The sequence below is a fragment of the Cololabis saira genome, chromosome 7 (genome assembly GCF_033807715.1).
Source record: "Cololabis saira isolate AMF1-May2022 chromosome 7, fColSai1.1, whole genome shotgun sequence".
In the NCBI taxonomy this organism is placed as follows: domain Eukaryota; kingdom Metazoa; phylum Chordata; class Actinopteri; order Beloniformes; family Belonidae; genus Cololabis; species Cololabis saira.
In genome coordinates this window covers 41,643,279-41,658,911 of record NC_084593.1, presented here as the reverse complement: position 1 = coordinate 41,658,911, position 15,633 = coordinate 41,643,279, and the positions used below count along the sequence as shown (strand labels likewise).

General features: G+C 47.0%; 1 protein-coding gene across 4 annotated transcripts; it reads right to left on the bottom strand.

Annotated features, from left to right (window-relative positions):
* Nucleotides 1-65: 65 nt before the first annotated feature.
* nocta (nocturnin a) lies at nt 66-15,099 on the bottom strand. 4 transcript variants are annotated; one of them, XM_061725912.1, is made up of 3 exons: nt 14,587-15,099; nt 3,636-3,908; nt 66-2,296 (listed from the first exon to the last, which is right to left on the bottom strand). In XM_061725912.1, exons 1-3 carry the CDS (start codon nt 14,810-14,812, stop codon nt 1,434-1,436), a joined length of 1,362 nt encoding a protein of 453 aa, XP_061581896.1. In that variant the 5' UTR covers nt 14,813-15,099; the 3' UTR covers nt 66-1,433. The 4 variants fall into 4 exon arrangements, with proteins under 4 accessions (XP_061581896.1, XP_061581898.1, XP_061581897.1 ...); XM_061725914.1 differs by lacking the exon at nt 14,587-15,099 and adding an exon at nt 9,777-9,904; XM_061725913.1 differs by lacking the exon at nt 14,587-15,099 and adding an exon at nt 9,751-9,880.
* Between the last annotated feature and the right edge of the window lie 534 nt (nt 15,100-15,633).

The following is a 15,633-nucleotide window of genomic DNA, read 5'->3' as shown; positions in this document are numbered from 1 at the left end:
GCCCAGACCGCTGGCAGGGCCTTTGTTTCAGATGCATGAATGCTGTCAGTGACTCAGAGACTTGCACATTTTTATCATTTAATTACAACAATGGCCACTTTCTAATCAGGGTGTAGAAGGAGGCGTCTGCACCGATAAACTTCAACATAAATCTGTTGTGGACAATAAAATCACCTGCTCAGATCTCAGGTGAACAACCACTTATGGACAATACAATATTGCTGCATCTTGAACAGAAGTTCCCCTTTAATGTAGAAATGTGTGCAGAATGAGGTACAGAAGTACAGCCCGCCATCAGGTCATGGGAATCCTGTCTTAGTCTGGAGACTTGCTGCTTCCTTGTCTTCTGCTCCATTCCTGACGTCACTTATGGAACCGTGTTAGGCTCAGGCGCTCACTTACATCCCAACAATGTTTCAGTTCAGTCAGGTGTGAGGACAGGATGAGCAGCAGCCGACCAGCAACCAGTTCAGCTGAGACGTGAGCTGGCAGTCGGAGGGGAGGAGTTCTCATCTCATGACATCAGTTCATAGAGAAAAGTGATTATTCTACAGTTAAATGATGGTCCGTGTGCTGCTAGAGGCTGAAGAGGAGGTTTAGAGAAGGAGAGCTCTCTAATAGTGCTTAGAAACATCTGTCGTCATAGCAACACTGTTGTGAACACAAGCATTAAACCCAGGTTGCTACGTCATGGCACAACGCTAAAGTTCATCAGCTACTAGTCATCAATAATACTCTCAAAGAGAAACTGCAGCAGTTTACAGGGATGGAACGTCAGCAGACCGGGCTCTGAGCTGCCGTCTCAGCCCCGGGTCGAGCTGAGTCGGTCCCGGGTCAGGCCCAAGGTTGGGCTGCCGTCAGCTCAGTTGATCCTGGAAGCTCATGTTTCCAGCAGAGTTGGTCTTATTTCACTCTTTCTGAATAACAGCAGCATCACAAAAGAGGTACCTATGATATATATTATATATTAAAAATTCATATATATTATATATATATGCCTTAGGTTTTTATCAACTTGGTATTAACCATTAATATATATGCAGACAAAAAAAATAAAAAAACAAAAGAGGTACCGGGTTCTCAGCCCACAAACCCCCTTAATTGGGGCGTGTCCTTAATTGGGGCATGTGTTTGATTGGGGCGTGTCTTTGGGGCGTTCTTTAAATGGGGCGTGTCTTTAATTGATTGGGGTGTGTCTTTGTGCTATTTGACAGCAGTAAGTGTTAGGGGAGCCTGCTGGTCTTCACTCTGAAGGAGAGCAAATCTGCCACCGTTTGGTTTTTCTATGCAGTTTGGTTTGTGCTTGTCGACGGTATCTAGACCTTTAACCCTTTAGGCCCGGCCTGGCGTACGCCCCCCATACCGGGCCCCGGGTTTGAGGAGGTACCACACCCTTGGCTGCAGCATCGTTCACAGTACAGCTCATGTTTGCTCTACATCAGCCTGTGCGGCTCCTCCCTGAAGCTGACGTCACAGAGCAGCGATAAGTGGTCCGAGGGGTAGTGGTAGGAGGGCAGCCGGTCCGGGCCGATCTGCTCCTCCGTAGGAATGTTCAGAAGGCTGTCCACGGCCAGAGCGCTGCGCGTGTACCAGATGTAGTCCAGCGTGCTGCAGCTCTCCCCGGTGGGCCGGATCTTCCAGGTGGTGTAGGCCGGCTCCGTCTCCCCGTCGGAGCTCAGCAGCTTGTACACCGAGCTGAGCCCTAAGGGCGAGGAGCTGAAGCGTCTGTAGACGTCCTCGGAGGGCTCTGCGTTAAAGTCCCCGCACACGATCAACGGCGTGGCGGCCGTGGCGGCGGCGCCCTGGCCGCCCCCTCGGGACGTGATGGTCTGCAGGCTCTGCAGCAGGTCGGCCCCCTGCGCGCTGCGCAGCCGCTCCCAGCCGCTGCGAGCCTTCAGGTGCGTGACGGCCACGCACAGCCGCCGCCCCGTCAGCTGGCAGCCCAGCGTCTGCACGATGGCCACCTGGTTGGTGGGCAGCATCATGGCCGACAGCCTCAGGTGGGCCGTGGACTGGAGGGTGAAGCGGGAGCGGCGGTAGAACAGCGCACAGCCGTCGGGGCCGTTGTTCTGCTCCACGTCCAGACAGGGAGACCAGGGCTTGGCCAGGAAGCTGCCCTGGTAGCCCAGGCCGGCCATGACGGGCTGGAACGTGTCGTAGTAGTGGTCCACTTCCTGGAGACACAGGATGTCGGGCCGGTAGGTGAGGATCTCCTCCAGGATCAGGTACTTCCGTTCGTGCCAGTTCAGGGCCTCCAGTGGACAGCGGACGAAGCCGTCTCTCCCCTCACCCAGAGCTGGAAACACAGATAGAGAGGGTTTGTATTGACGTCACTTCCCCACTGGACCACACCCCCCTCCCCCAAAACATGCACAATAATGGCTACAACTAGTAGGGGAAACTGTGGAGAAGACGGGATAACAGCCGATTATCAGTTTAAATTAGCGTCAGTTGGACTTGACAGTGACCCGTACAGTTACCCCAAGAACCAGTGGTCCATGGACATTAATATTTGGTACAGTTACCCCAAGAACCAGTGGTCCATGGACATTAATATTTGGTACAGTTACCCCAAGAACCAGTGGTCCATGGACATTAATATTTGGTACAGTTACCCCAAGAACCAGTGGTCCATGGACATTAATATTTGGTACAGTTACCAAGAACCAGTGGTCCATGGACATTAATATTTGGTACAGTTACCAAGAACCAGTGGTCCATGGACATTAATATTTGGCCACGAATCCAGTTTCTTGATATTTATATGAACTTAATTTCTACGCCGGGGAAATACACGAAGCAAAGCTTGAAGGCATACAAAAGTCTTGACGCTTGTTCTGACTTCAAGGCAGGATTTGTTGTAGAAATTAAAGTGATGAGGACACTGAACTTTATGATTTGACCGTTTAACGTTGGCTACCCAAAAATCCAACATTACCTGATGCAAAATCGGAACCGCAAATCCACGTTTCGGTGCCTGGAATCCAGTTGTTTCTGTGAATTGCAGCGATCCATTTGTCTCTCTTAAGCTTATTTTTCGGCAGTCTGTAAAATGATAACTCCGATTTCTTGCTAAATCTATAAGTCTATCTATAAATCTATAAGTCGATCTCACAACAGCTCTTTCCCATTTTAGATGTTTTCCAGTTGCTCAAACTGAAAGTTTACACTGCCACTCGGTCTTTCCGACACTCGGTCTTTCCGACACTCGGTCTTTCCGACACTCGGTCTTTCCGACACTCGGTCTTTCCGACACTCGGTCTTTCCGACACTCGGTCTTTCCGGCACTCGGTCTTTCCGGCACTCGGTCTTTCCGGCACTCGGTCTTTCCGGCACTCGGTCTTTCCGGCACTCGGTCTTTCCGGCACTCGGTCTTTCCGGCACTCGGTCTTTCCGGCACTCGGTCTTTCCGGCACTCGGTCTTTCCGGCACTCGGTCTTTCCGGCACTCGGTCTTTCCGGCACTCGGTCTTTCCGACACTCGGTCTTTCCGACACTCGGTCTTTCCGACACTCAGTGGGCGTAACCCGCTGTGAAGTCGCATCTGTGACGTCATGTGCATTCCATCTATTTATGTTCGGATGATTCACATTTACACGGCATCATGTTGTCCCCGAGAACACGTGGAGTCAGTACCTTGAGCGAGTATATTCCACTGCATCACCCGTATGGAGGGGTTGTGCTTGTAGGGAACTGTGGCGTTGGGAAAGACCAGGTCCCGGTGTGGCCGGGCCGGACGCCTCCGCAGGGCCTCCTCACACTCCCTGAGCAGCTGGTCCGGGTCCACCTCACTGACATCCCGGTCTGGACTCTCCTCCCGGTACGGCTCCGGCTGGGCCGAGGGGGCGCTGGTCAAGGACTGGGCCAGCGTGCCGAACAGCCGGCTGCCGCCACTGCCCATTGGACAAACTGAAGAGAGGGAACAGAGGAAAGGCATCAGTCAATGAGGAGCTACCGCTCAGGCCGGGCGGCACCGGCAGAGGGCAGACGTGCCAACCGTGAGCCAGGTTTTTACAACACTGTCCTGCACATCCCCCATACGCATGAAAACTCTCTGTATGCACAGTTGGAGCACCTGAGAAAGTCCCGGGAAGCCTGGGTGGTGTGTTCACTACTCTCAGAACCTTGTACGTGTTAGCAGTCCCTCTTCCAGCATCTGGAAGGAATCATGTGTAGGGCTGGGGATCGATTTAAGGTCAAGAATCGATCCCATTCCAATTCTTAAGATTCAGAATCGATTATCAAGATTTGATTCCGATATCGATTTGGTTTAGTGTTATTAAAAATATTTTTTGAGCTGTTGCCTGAATTATATGACTGTAGTTATGCAACATTGACATTCAACAGAAAGTATTGTCAGCTAATGATGCTGTATGGACCAATCACCTCCCAGAATGCTCATATAACATCGTGTGGGGCAGAATTATCAAACAGTAAAAAGCGGTAGGGCAGCATGAAAATCAGTTTTATTTTTTTCCCACATTCCGTATTTATTTTTTCCATTTTCTGTCCATTTTGGTTTTTTAACTTTTGAGAATTGGGTTTTTAGCATTTTATTCAAATGTAACCCCCGATTTATGCAATTATAACTGAAAACTTAAACATATTTAAAGGCAAAAACATGGCACCAGTTATTCTCATGTCCAACAAAACATTCCTTATTTTGGCATAAACAAAAAAATACCAAAAGTTGTAATGTAATGATGGAAAAAAAATAAAAAAATCGAATCGATTTTTAGGTATTAATATGAGAATCGATTTAGGCCTAATCATGTGTTCGTCCAGAGTAAAGTACGACCTGGCCACAATGCTGCCAGCAGACGGGCCAGGGCGGGGGACTCGATGGGCTCATCAGAAACGTGGAATATACGGCCAGAGAGTTGGGTACAGAACCATCTGGGGAAGAGAAACCAGCCCCAACAGGACCAGCAGAACCACCGGTGGACACCAGCCCAAGGGGAGACTGGTTTTCCACCCAAACCGGCTCCGAGCTGCTGCTGTGGGACACGGACTAGTCTGCACTTGTGAGGATCCTCCGGTCTTTCACAATTCCTGAGGTTGTGCAAGCGTTCTCTGCAGCCAGCAACAGTAGCGCCGCGCCTCGTCCTGCCTTGTCCCACCCAGTCCTTCAGTATTCTCCAAGTGACCCGACACTGTTGTAGGAGTCGCCGGTGGGGCATCTGAGGAAAGTGGGGCACCTGTGTGAAGTATCCACCTCTGCCTCCATTAAGGGGGTGGTAGTCTAGTGGCTACAGAGGTGGGCTTGGGTCTGGAGGACCAGGTTCAAGCCCTGGAATGGCAACCAAGATGAACCAACTTGGGCCCCTGAGCAAGGCCTTAACCCTAATTGCTCCATGGTGTGTGTCGCTCAGATGTAAGTCGCTTTGGATAAAAGCATCTGCTAAATGACAGTACTAGTAGTAGTAAGGCAGTGGCACCCTCACTGTTCACGTTTCAGACATCATCGATGGTTATGGTTAATCGTATCATTTCAGGCTTCAGTGGTACATAAGACACGATTTGTATCTGCTTTTTCCAGAAACGGGTTTGTCTGCAATAAATATTCACCTTTTGCAAAATGTAATTGCAAAATAAAACAGAAATGTTGTGCAACTCAAAATGTTAACTGCGCTGTAAGTTTACGCACATTAGATTATTAGTACCATTACTTCCTGTCTGGACAGGGAGGCTTCTTTCCTTGCTACTCACCGCCAACGCTGCCATTTGAACGCTGAGCGCGTTGGACTGCTTGTCGTTGAACGATAGTAGCTACAGCATTTAATGATGTCAGGTCACCTGGGTCACCTGTCCACCCCCCATGTGACCCCATCAGGGCCAAACTCCAACTAGGATTGATGTTCCATTGTGGAAAAGTGAGGGGTTTTGGAGCAGAAGCTCTGGCAGAGGAACCACGACGAGCCGATGGTGGAACGTTTGGACCAACTTTAATTACTGCCAGACCCTCCTTCAAGTCGGAAACCAGCTGCAGGACAGCGACCTGGGTCGCAGTCATCCCCTGCTCCTGTCAGTCAAGAAGGAAGTAACGGTCTTACCCTCCATGTCTGAGCGGCTCAGTCCTCCGTCCAACACCACCACACACCAGGTCTGTCTCCTCCACTCCCTCCCACACCTCTGTCCAGCTAGCCAGGCGTCTGTCTCCTCCACTCCCTCCCACACCTCTGTCCAGCTAGCCGGGCGTCTGTCTCCTCCACTCCCTCCCACACCTCTGTCCAGCTAGCCGGGCGTCTGTCTCACTTCCTCTGTAAATGCTGTGACTCATCGGTTATCCGTCTCATCCCTCTCAATCACCTCCCGTGACACGCTGACCTCTGGGATGGAGACACGGAGACAAGGCCAAGGGAGTCCAATAGGTGGGGATAAATGAGCTCCATGTTCACATCCTCCTTTCCACAACATTTCCATGTACGGACTCTTTTACCCGCTTTAATTCACTTCTGTGCACTAAATGCTTTCATTCATAAGGTTTACTCTGAGAAAACCTCGTGTCACATCCGTCTAACTCATTTATTACTTCCAGTTAAACTCTTATGAATGGCCGAGTCGCGACGTCAGCTCTGGAGCTCTGTGTAATCAGAGGGAGAGGAAAAACACCAGAGGAAGAACTTTAATGCCAAACCTTTGATGTGCACACCAATTTTTACCTGCCTAATATTTTCTACGTTTTTCCCCAACACTAGTCCTAAAGTTAACCGTAACGGCCGGAAACGGTTCACGCCGACTGTCGCCGTTGTCATAGAAAATTCAGCCTTGGCTACTGAATTAAATCCAAACTTCTGAGAGCAGTAAAATAACAGCCTTGTGTACAGACTGGTAGTCTCCTCAAAAAAGATTAACACTGACCTTAAAGATGATTTTGTCTACTCAAACTGTAAGAATGAATCATCCTTTATGACTTAAAATCAATATGCTTCCTTTGTTATGTTGCCATTCTGCATCGAGACTAGTGTTGTCCCGATCGATCGGGCGGCCGATCAGTCGGGCCCGATCACGGCATTTTCAAAACATTGGTATCGGCCAAAAAAGTATTGGGACATACCTAGTTATTAATGTTTTTTATATATTTAAATCGTTTTATACATCCTTGCATTTAACGTCACTTCCGGCCGACAAAGTAAGCGAAACTAACATGGTTTACATGTTTGAATTGTGAAATGTTATATCTGTTCATGTTACATTAAGCTGATCATTTCATGCCATTCAGAATGTTGCACTAAGGTTAAGCCAAAAAGTATTTTAATTTTCTTGTGTTTGAGTTTGACTGGATGTCATTCAACTTCCTCTTTTGAAGTTAAACTTATTTATTTTTGTTATTGCACTATTCTGCACTTTTTGTTTTAGTTTACAATTTCATGTTTTTACATTTTGTGGCACCAGTGCTGATAAGCTTTGTTGAAATATATGTCCACGTTGTTCTCCAATGGACAAGAAAAGAAACTTTGGGATAATTTGAGTTTTAGTCCTCTTTCTTTTTAAATTCATTGCCAAAATGTATCTGATAGGGAAAAAGTATCAGAGAGATGTATCGGGAGCCAAAAAAAGTGATCAGATCAGGAAAAATCGGGATCGGCAGATACTCAAACTCAAGTGATCGGAATCGGATCGGGAGTTAAAAAAATCCTGATTGGGACAACCCTAATTGAGACGCCTCATGTATGTTTTGACTTTTTTGCATGCAACTGTTTAATTAAATCTATGGAAATCTGGCTCATCTCTCAAGTCTTATTCTTGGGAACTTAGACACTCAGTTTCAGTCCAGTTATTCACCTGGTGAATGCGTGTGAAACATTGTGGGGGAAAAAAAAAAGAAGGAAAAATCCAAGGCATATCAGTAATTCTGATCACTTTCACATCGGGGATTGTGAATTTAAATGAAATTGAACAATATTAGAGGAATCAGGACATATGAGAGCTTTAAAGGAGCCGTCTGTAAGAAATGGCCAAAACTGGTACTGCAGTCACTTTCAAAATATTGTTGAGCGGCGTGTACCCTCCCCCTCCTCCCCCCGACCAGAGGTTGCCAGGTAGGCTGCAGAATGCAGCAGGAACGTAGGCTGCCATGGCTGCCATAATTAGAGCCGAGCTGGCAACCCGGATGCCGAAACATTACTGACTTGGTGATTGGGAGATAGGTGGAGGGTGGAGCTTCAGAAACAATACTGACTTGGTGATTGGGAGATAGGTGGAGGGTGGAGCTTCAGAAACAATACTGACTTGGTGATTGGGAGATAGGTGGAGGGTGGAGCTTCAGAAACAATACTGACTTGGTGATTGGGAGATAGGTGGAGGGTGGAGCTTCAGGCCAAAACAAAAAATGACAACATAAACATCAGTTGAGGGCTGCAACTCCTCTTTTTAAACTGGAATATCCTGGCTTGAGTGCTGTTGTCAGTGACATAAGTATTTGAAATGAACATGATTTTTAAATGTCTGTTGACATATAGGGGTCATTTTATGATTCGTTTTATTATTGCTCTTACATACAGCTCCTTTAAGAACAAAAAGCTGAACACCTGTTACAACCCTATTACAAACAACGAAGGCCTCATTAATTCCAATCTAGTTTCCCCCTTGTTTTACTCCAAGTCCTTGGAGTTTTCCAGACCGTTGTGCTGCGGGTGCATGAGAGCGTGCACAAACGCATGAAACTGATAAGCGGTTCAGTGTCCCATCAACCTGAAGTGGAAGAATTGTTGGAAGTTATTTTCAGTGTTAAAAGTTACAGACTGTTGCTGTGTTGATCCGACGCCGGGTCAGTAACACTGCTGGTTGCTGTGCTTCTGCATGCAATTGTTAAATTAAATCTACTGAAATCTGGATCATTTCTCAAGTCTTATTCTTGGTAACTGAGGCCTTCAGTTTCAGTCCAGTTATTCACCTCGAAAGAACACATTGAAGGGCTTTTAACGGGGTTTTCCACAACTGTAACGGCCGGAAACGGTTCACGTCCGACTGTCGCTTGCCGAAAGGACATGAACCGTTTCCAGCTGTTACGCTAAAGTTTAGGACAGCGACAGTCGGACGTGAACCGTTTCCAGCTGTTTCAGTTAACTTTGTTACTTCAAACTTTATGAGGATGTGTTACAAATCAAAAGTCGAACACTGGCAATGCCGCCATGTTCTTGGTGAAGATGTCCGTGTCCAGTAATCAAAAATCAATAATCAGGGCCGCTGCAGCATGTACAGCAACAACACATCTGTGACGTTATCAACCAACAGACGGAGCTGGTTGACGATAAGTGGCAGAAAATAGTAAGGTACTGTGAAGTACAATAATACTACTGCAAAACTCAACTGTTCAACCTGATTGTAGCCCCCCCATCATCAATGTGGAACACAGCATGTCTGCAGTCCAAATGTATATTTATAAGATATATGCAAGTAAAGAAAACTACCGGGGGGTGGTAGTCTAGTGGCTACAGAGGTGTGCTTGGGTTCAAGCCCCAGATGAACCACCTTGGGCCCTTGAGCAAGGCCCTATCCCTAATTGCTCCATGGCGTGTGTCTCAGATGTAAGTCGCATTGGATAAAAACGTCTGCTAAATGACAGTAGTAGTAGTAGTAGTAGTAGTAGAAAAAAACATCCAACCTCAGACAGCATAGCTGAAGATTAGACGCCTTGTTCAGTCAGAGTTGTTGCAACAAGTCAAGGCAGACTTCGACTCTAGCCGATTCAATCCTACAAGCGCCAACAGGCCTCAAAAAAACAACAACGCCACCAACAGATACTCACGTGAAGGAAAAAAGAAAAAAGATCACCGAAAGATGCAGTTTTCAGTCCGTCCAAAAACTCTTCCCCAACACTGGTTTATCTGCTCAGTCATCCATCGCGAGTCCTCCTGAACGGGAGCAGGCGGTCTGCTGGATGGAGGAGTGGAGCCACAATGTGACACTCATGACAGAGTAGCAGGAACTGCTCTGCAGCAGGAAGAGGGAGGGGACTCGGTGTCCGCTGGCCCATTCAAGAACGCTCTCCCTGGCTCTCCAACACACGGGAACATAATGAGAGATGTGCTGCGTTGGCGGCCAGAGAGCCAGTCAGTGGCCTGGAACGCCTGTCAACAATGAGGCACTGTGAACTGTGTGGTGGCGAGCAGCTCTGTCGGTCACACCGACCAACAGATATCCAGGGACCACCTAAAACTCCCGGGGGCTGGGCTTCACGTGACCAGGGTCATATTTGAGTCATTAATAATCGCTGATGCAGGGCTGCACGCGTTGCAGCCACGGCACTAGCAGACGCGACGCCAGCAGTACGACAACGGTACCTGCTGGAGTACACCGGTCTCCGGAGGAGATCCGAGGCCCGATCTAACCGTGACCTTTAATGTCTCGGCTGCAGAGCGTCACGTGTTGGTGCGCCACACACACACACAAATCCAATACCAGGTTGTTTTCTGCTCAGCGGTGGCCACCTCGTACCAGTTAACTACATTACCAGGGTGACAAATGAATAGCGGGTTGTTCCAAACATGTGACTAACCAGAAATGAGTCCCGTGACCACACGGCATCGCTAACAAGAGCCCTGTGCGGGACTGTTTTCTTCACCCCCCGCCCGATCCCGCTGAATTTCTGACCATTAGCACCCGCAACGTGTGTGTTCCACTCCCGCGAAACTGAGAATTCATGCCGCACGATAATAGAGATGCATTGATTTTGTGTCTTCTCTCGTCCCACAAGAGAAATGCCCCAGACAAATCTATCTGATTTAATGTTAACATGATCATTGTGGAGCTTGATGAATGTTTGACAGTTAATAGGTCACCTGACCGAAAGTTAGATGCAAATCCATCATTGCACAAGCTATTTCACCTTTCGTACACGCATCAATTATGTGATTGAGGTTATAGCAATGAGAGTAGCTGTAAGTGGCTCAAATAACACAAATAACATAAAATAAACAAAGTTAACGAACTAAACTAATTAATTTAACAAATGAACCGCTTGCTGCTGACCGACTGAGGTTCCAATCCCTGCGTCTCCCTTCCAAGATGCGCCACAGACACTAAACGCAGTTTCTCCAAATATCAGACTTGCTTTGACTTTGTTTTGTAAAGACCTTGTTTGAGGTTCTTTTCCACGTCACTGATGTCCACCTTGTTGCTAGGCTACATCCCGATCCCGCAGTGTTTTTTTAGCCGCCCGCAGCAAAGTTCAAACTGCCCGCTCACGCCAGATTTACGTTGGTTTCCGCTGGACTCGGCAGGACCCAATCCCAATGCAGCCCTCTACCGCCGACCTCACAACAGCGCACTATGTACTTGGCTTCAGGGGTTACGCTTGGTGTGGAAATACACAGCTATGAAGAGACAGATCTCCTGGTAGATCTTGTCGTTCCTTATCGCCCGTCTAGATCCCTTTTTAATTCTCTCCTCAGCCACCAGGTTCATGAACATCTGACCCTCAGAGTTGGACCATGAAACAGACTTTTGCGCTGCCATTGCCTGTCGAATAAAATGCTAGTCGCTCTTTCTCTGATTTCCACCTCCTGACTCAGACGTCTGACTCCAACCCCCCGACCAATCGGTGGCATGTAGTGTGATGACCTTGGCAGAGTAGTTACAGAAAAAGTATCTACTCTGCACGTTAGACTCCTAGTGGAAAGGCGCAAAGCCGAGGTGAGTCGAATCGGGCTGAGTAGGTACTAGTGGAAAAGCGCCATTTGACCCTCCAAACTTCAGCTCCTTGCAGAAGTGAAAAGAGGGCTGTCTTCATCCGTTTTAACCCCCCCCCACCGGCCGTCCTTCACACCGCTCCTCCAGCAGCAGGCCTGAGCTTTTGTCCTCCACAGTCATCCTCCCGTCTGTCTGCTCAGGGCTTACTGCGTTGAGAAGTGCAGAGTCATGGTCTGGACAGATTAGTAGAGCGAGGTACCTGCTCAAGGGCTGCAGGAGAGGACGGGAAGATCATCCGGTCTCATATTAGACCAGGAATAAATAGAACTGGCTACTTGGGAAGAGCTGCTGGTGTCCCTGACCTGAGCAGGGGAAGGAGAACCGCCGCTGACAGAGGTCAAAATGAGACCGTCATGCATGACAGTCCCCTGACCTCCTTCAATGGGTATTTGTGCAGATGTGTGTGCACGCGTCACCGTATAAAAAGAGTCACACGTTTCTGAGTTTCATGACTGCAAGTCATGAAAACCTGTTGTGTAATAATCTTCATGTTGGGTATCTGGGCCATGCAGATGTACCGTCTGGTCAGCTCATCAGGTGTGTAGGTGCAGGTGTGTAGGTGCAGGTGTCTCTGAAGACTGGGGTAGTCCCTAGTGATCTTAAAGTGGCAAAGGTTTTACCTCTCTTTAAAGAAGGAGAACCCAGTGTTTTCAACAATTATAGACCAATTTCGATTTTGCCTTGCTTTTCCAAGGTCCTGGAAAAGCTAGTTTACACAAAAGTTATTACACATCTCAATAATAATAACATATTGTTAAAACACCAATATGGTTTTCGCAAAAAGCATTCAACATATATGGCTTTATTGCAACTTATCGATAAAATCTCTACTGCTCTGGACAAAAATATGTTTGCCATAGGAATTTTCTTGGATCTCTCTAAAGCGTTTGACACCGTTGATCATGGTATTGTCAAAACTCCATAGATATGGTCTTCAAGATGTGGTGATCACTTGGTTTAAAGATTATCTTTGCAACAGAGAACAATATGTTTGTATTAATGGTCATGAATCTAAGAAAGAAAAATTACGTTATGGTGTGCCTCAAGGGTCAATTCTTGGGCCCCTTCTGTTTCTAATTTTTATTAATGATTTTGCTGTAATGTCTGAGTCCTCCCTGCCCCTTTTATTTGGTGACGATACAAACTTTGTCATGTCGCATTCTAATTTTGAATGTTTATTAAGAAATGCCAATAGCATGTTGGAATACGCCTCAAGATGGTTTCTGACGAACAAGCTTTCCTTGAATATAAATAAATCAAATTATATTCTTTTTAGAAACAAAAACACATTTTTCCCTGAGCAGTATTTAAAGCTCCAAATTAATAATATTGAAATCCAACAAGTTTCATGTGTAAAATTTCTTGGTGTACTAGTGGATGAAAGATTGTCCTGGGGAAAACATATTGAGTATGTATGCAAAAAAATAAGGAAATCCTATGGTATTATTAGAAGAGTTTCTTTCTTAGTTAATCAGTCCTGTCTCATGATATTATATTATAGTCTAATTTATCCATACTTGACGTATGGCAACATTGTTTGGGGCGCTTCTTATTCTTCGTACCTTAACCAATTATTTTTAATTCAGAAAAGATTCTTGAGAATGATTTGATTTTCTTCTCATCAAGCACCTTCTGCACCCTTATTTAGAAAATTTAAATTATAATCAATTTTTTCTATTAACAATTTTCAAACATGCCTGTTTATGTTTAAGTTCATTCATTTCAAACAAGACATTCCAGGCACTTTTCATAATTTCTTTCTGTTATCATCAGATATTCATTCTTATTCAGTTAGAGGTGGGAAGAACTTTCATTTACCTCTTTGTCGTACCTGCAGTCACCAATCCTTTATCAAATTCCATGGCCCTCAACTCTGGAACTGTTTAGATAGATCTCTTAAATTAGCGTCATCCTTAAAAATGTTTAGGACCAGCTTGGTGGTGTATCTTTTATCTAGGCTAAATTAATAGGCTATTCTTACTGAAATGAAATTACCATTTCATGGATATTTTTGTTTGTGTTTATTGTATTTTTCTTTGTTTCTTTTACCTTTTCTTTTTTCCTTCCTATTCTTTTTCTATTGATTGATTTGTTTTGGTGATTTTGTATTGAGGGGGAGGATTTTTTATAAGCCCTTCGGGCTTCTTTTCCTCTCCTGCACAATTTATTTTGTTCTTGTTTGATAAAATTGATGTGTTATCATTGTGCAAATAAATAAATAAATAAATAAATAAATAAATAAATAAATAGGTGCAGGTGTGTAGATGCAGGTGTGTCCCTACATGTCTAAACGGGTAGACGGGTAAACTGGTAAATGGGTAAACTGGTAGACCAGTGTTTCCCAACCCTGGTCCTCAAGGCACACTGCCCTGCATGTTTTTGATGTTTCCCTGCACCAACACACCTGATTCTAATTAATGGTCCTAATTAGCTTGTCACCAAGGTCTGCACAGTTCTGTTGATGACACAGGTACTTGTATCACGGTGTGCTGAAGCAGGGTAACATCTAAAACATGCAGGACAGTGGGCCTTGGGGACCAGGGTTGAGAAACACTGAGGTAAACGGTTAAACAGGTAGACGATTAAACAGGTAAACGGTTATGTAATAATAACAACTTTTATGTAATAATTGCTCGGGGGTCTTGTTCATGTTCTGGGTCTGAAAGATCCTAGAGACTTCTGTTAGAATAAATGCTATATAAATGAAATGGAATTGAATTTAACAGGTAAACAGGTAAACAGTAACTTGTGAACATAAATCATCCCTCCTGCCTGTAATCTGGACTTTAATCTCCTCTGACTAGTCAGAGCGGGACCGAGCCCTCGTGGCAGTGCCGTGTCATCAGAACCCCAGCTGGGTTGGTGAGTGTTTCTGGTGTGTGTGGTCCAGTACCTGGTGCTGCCACGCTGCTGCTGCTGCTGCTGCCGGCGGCCCCGCCGGGGGTCCCGGGGCTCCCCTGGACCCCCTGCAGCCCCGGCTCCCCCGCCCCCAGCACCGAGCTGCAGTAACGGTGTCCCGGGCCGGGGCCGGCGGGACACGGGCCCCGGGCGGACTGGCCCCCCAGCGACGTCACGCACATCTGGCTCAGCAGCGCCGAGCAGCGCCGGGCCGGATTCATCCCCAAAGACAACGAAGAAAAGCCCCGACTTTGTGTTCCCAGGAGCGGCGGTGAAGGGACGGAGTTCTCCCTGGTGTCTCGGTCGGACAGGGACAGAGTTCTCCCTGGGTGTCTCGGCTCTACAGCTGGAGCAGAAAGCCGGCTGAAGTTACATCACTTTTCTGCTGAGTTACAAAACCGGGACGCCGGGGGGGCGCTCAGCAATGGACCAGTCCAAACGATTTGTTGGTCGCAACAAAGTCCCAGACAATGGAGCCCAAAACAACCAGGAGTTCTAATACAACGATGAAACTTGAATTTACTGTGCAGTTTACCCTGGAAACGTCCGAAAAGTAGAGATAATATACGCCGTTCCCACGTCCGGCCCCTACAGGGAATAATGGTCCGACCCGCGCCGGCAGCGGCGGAGAGTAGGCGGGGACCCGGAGGAGGGGAGCCTGATTTATGGTTCCGCGTTAAATCGACGCAGAGCCTACGGTGCACGTCGCCGCGTACCTACGCCATGGGCTCTGCGTCGCTTTAATGCAGAACCATAAATCAGACTTTACTTTCCACAGCTAAACCAATCAGCGTCCAGTGTGGTTGTGCGACAGCGTTGACGTCAGCAGCACGCCCACCCCCACGTGTTCCCGCTGTTATGTACAAGTCACGCAGAGAACAAGACACAAGCTCGTACACCAACTCATCCACAAAAACACACGCACACGTGCAGTCATTGGCATGTCTGATCTTTGCTCCCATAATATCTGCCAGGGAACTCTTCTCATTTCACAGTTCCAGCTATGATGTACTTAGTTCCACACTGCGATGTGCATGGGGTA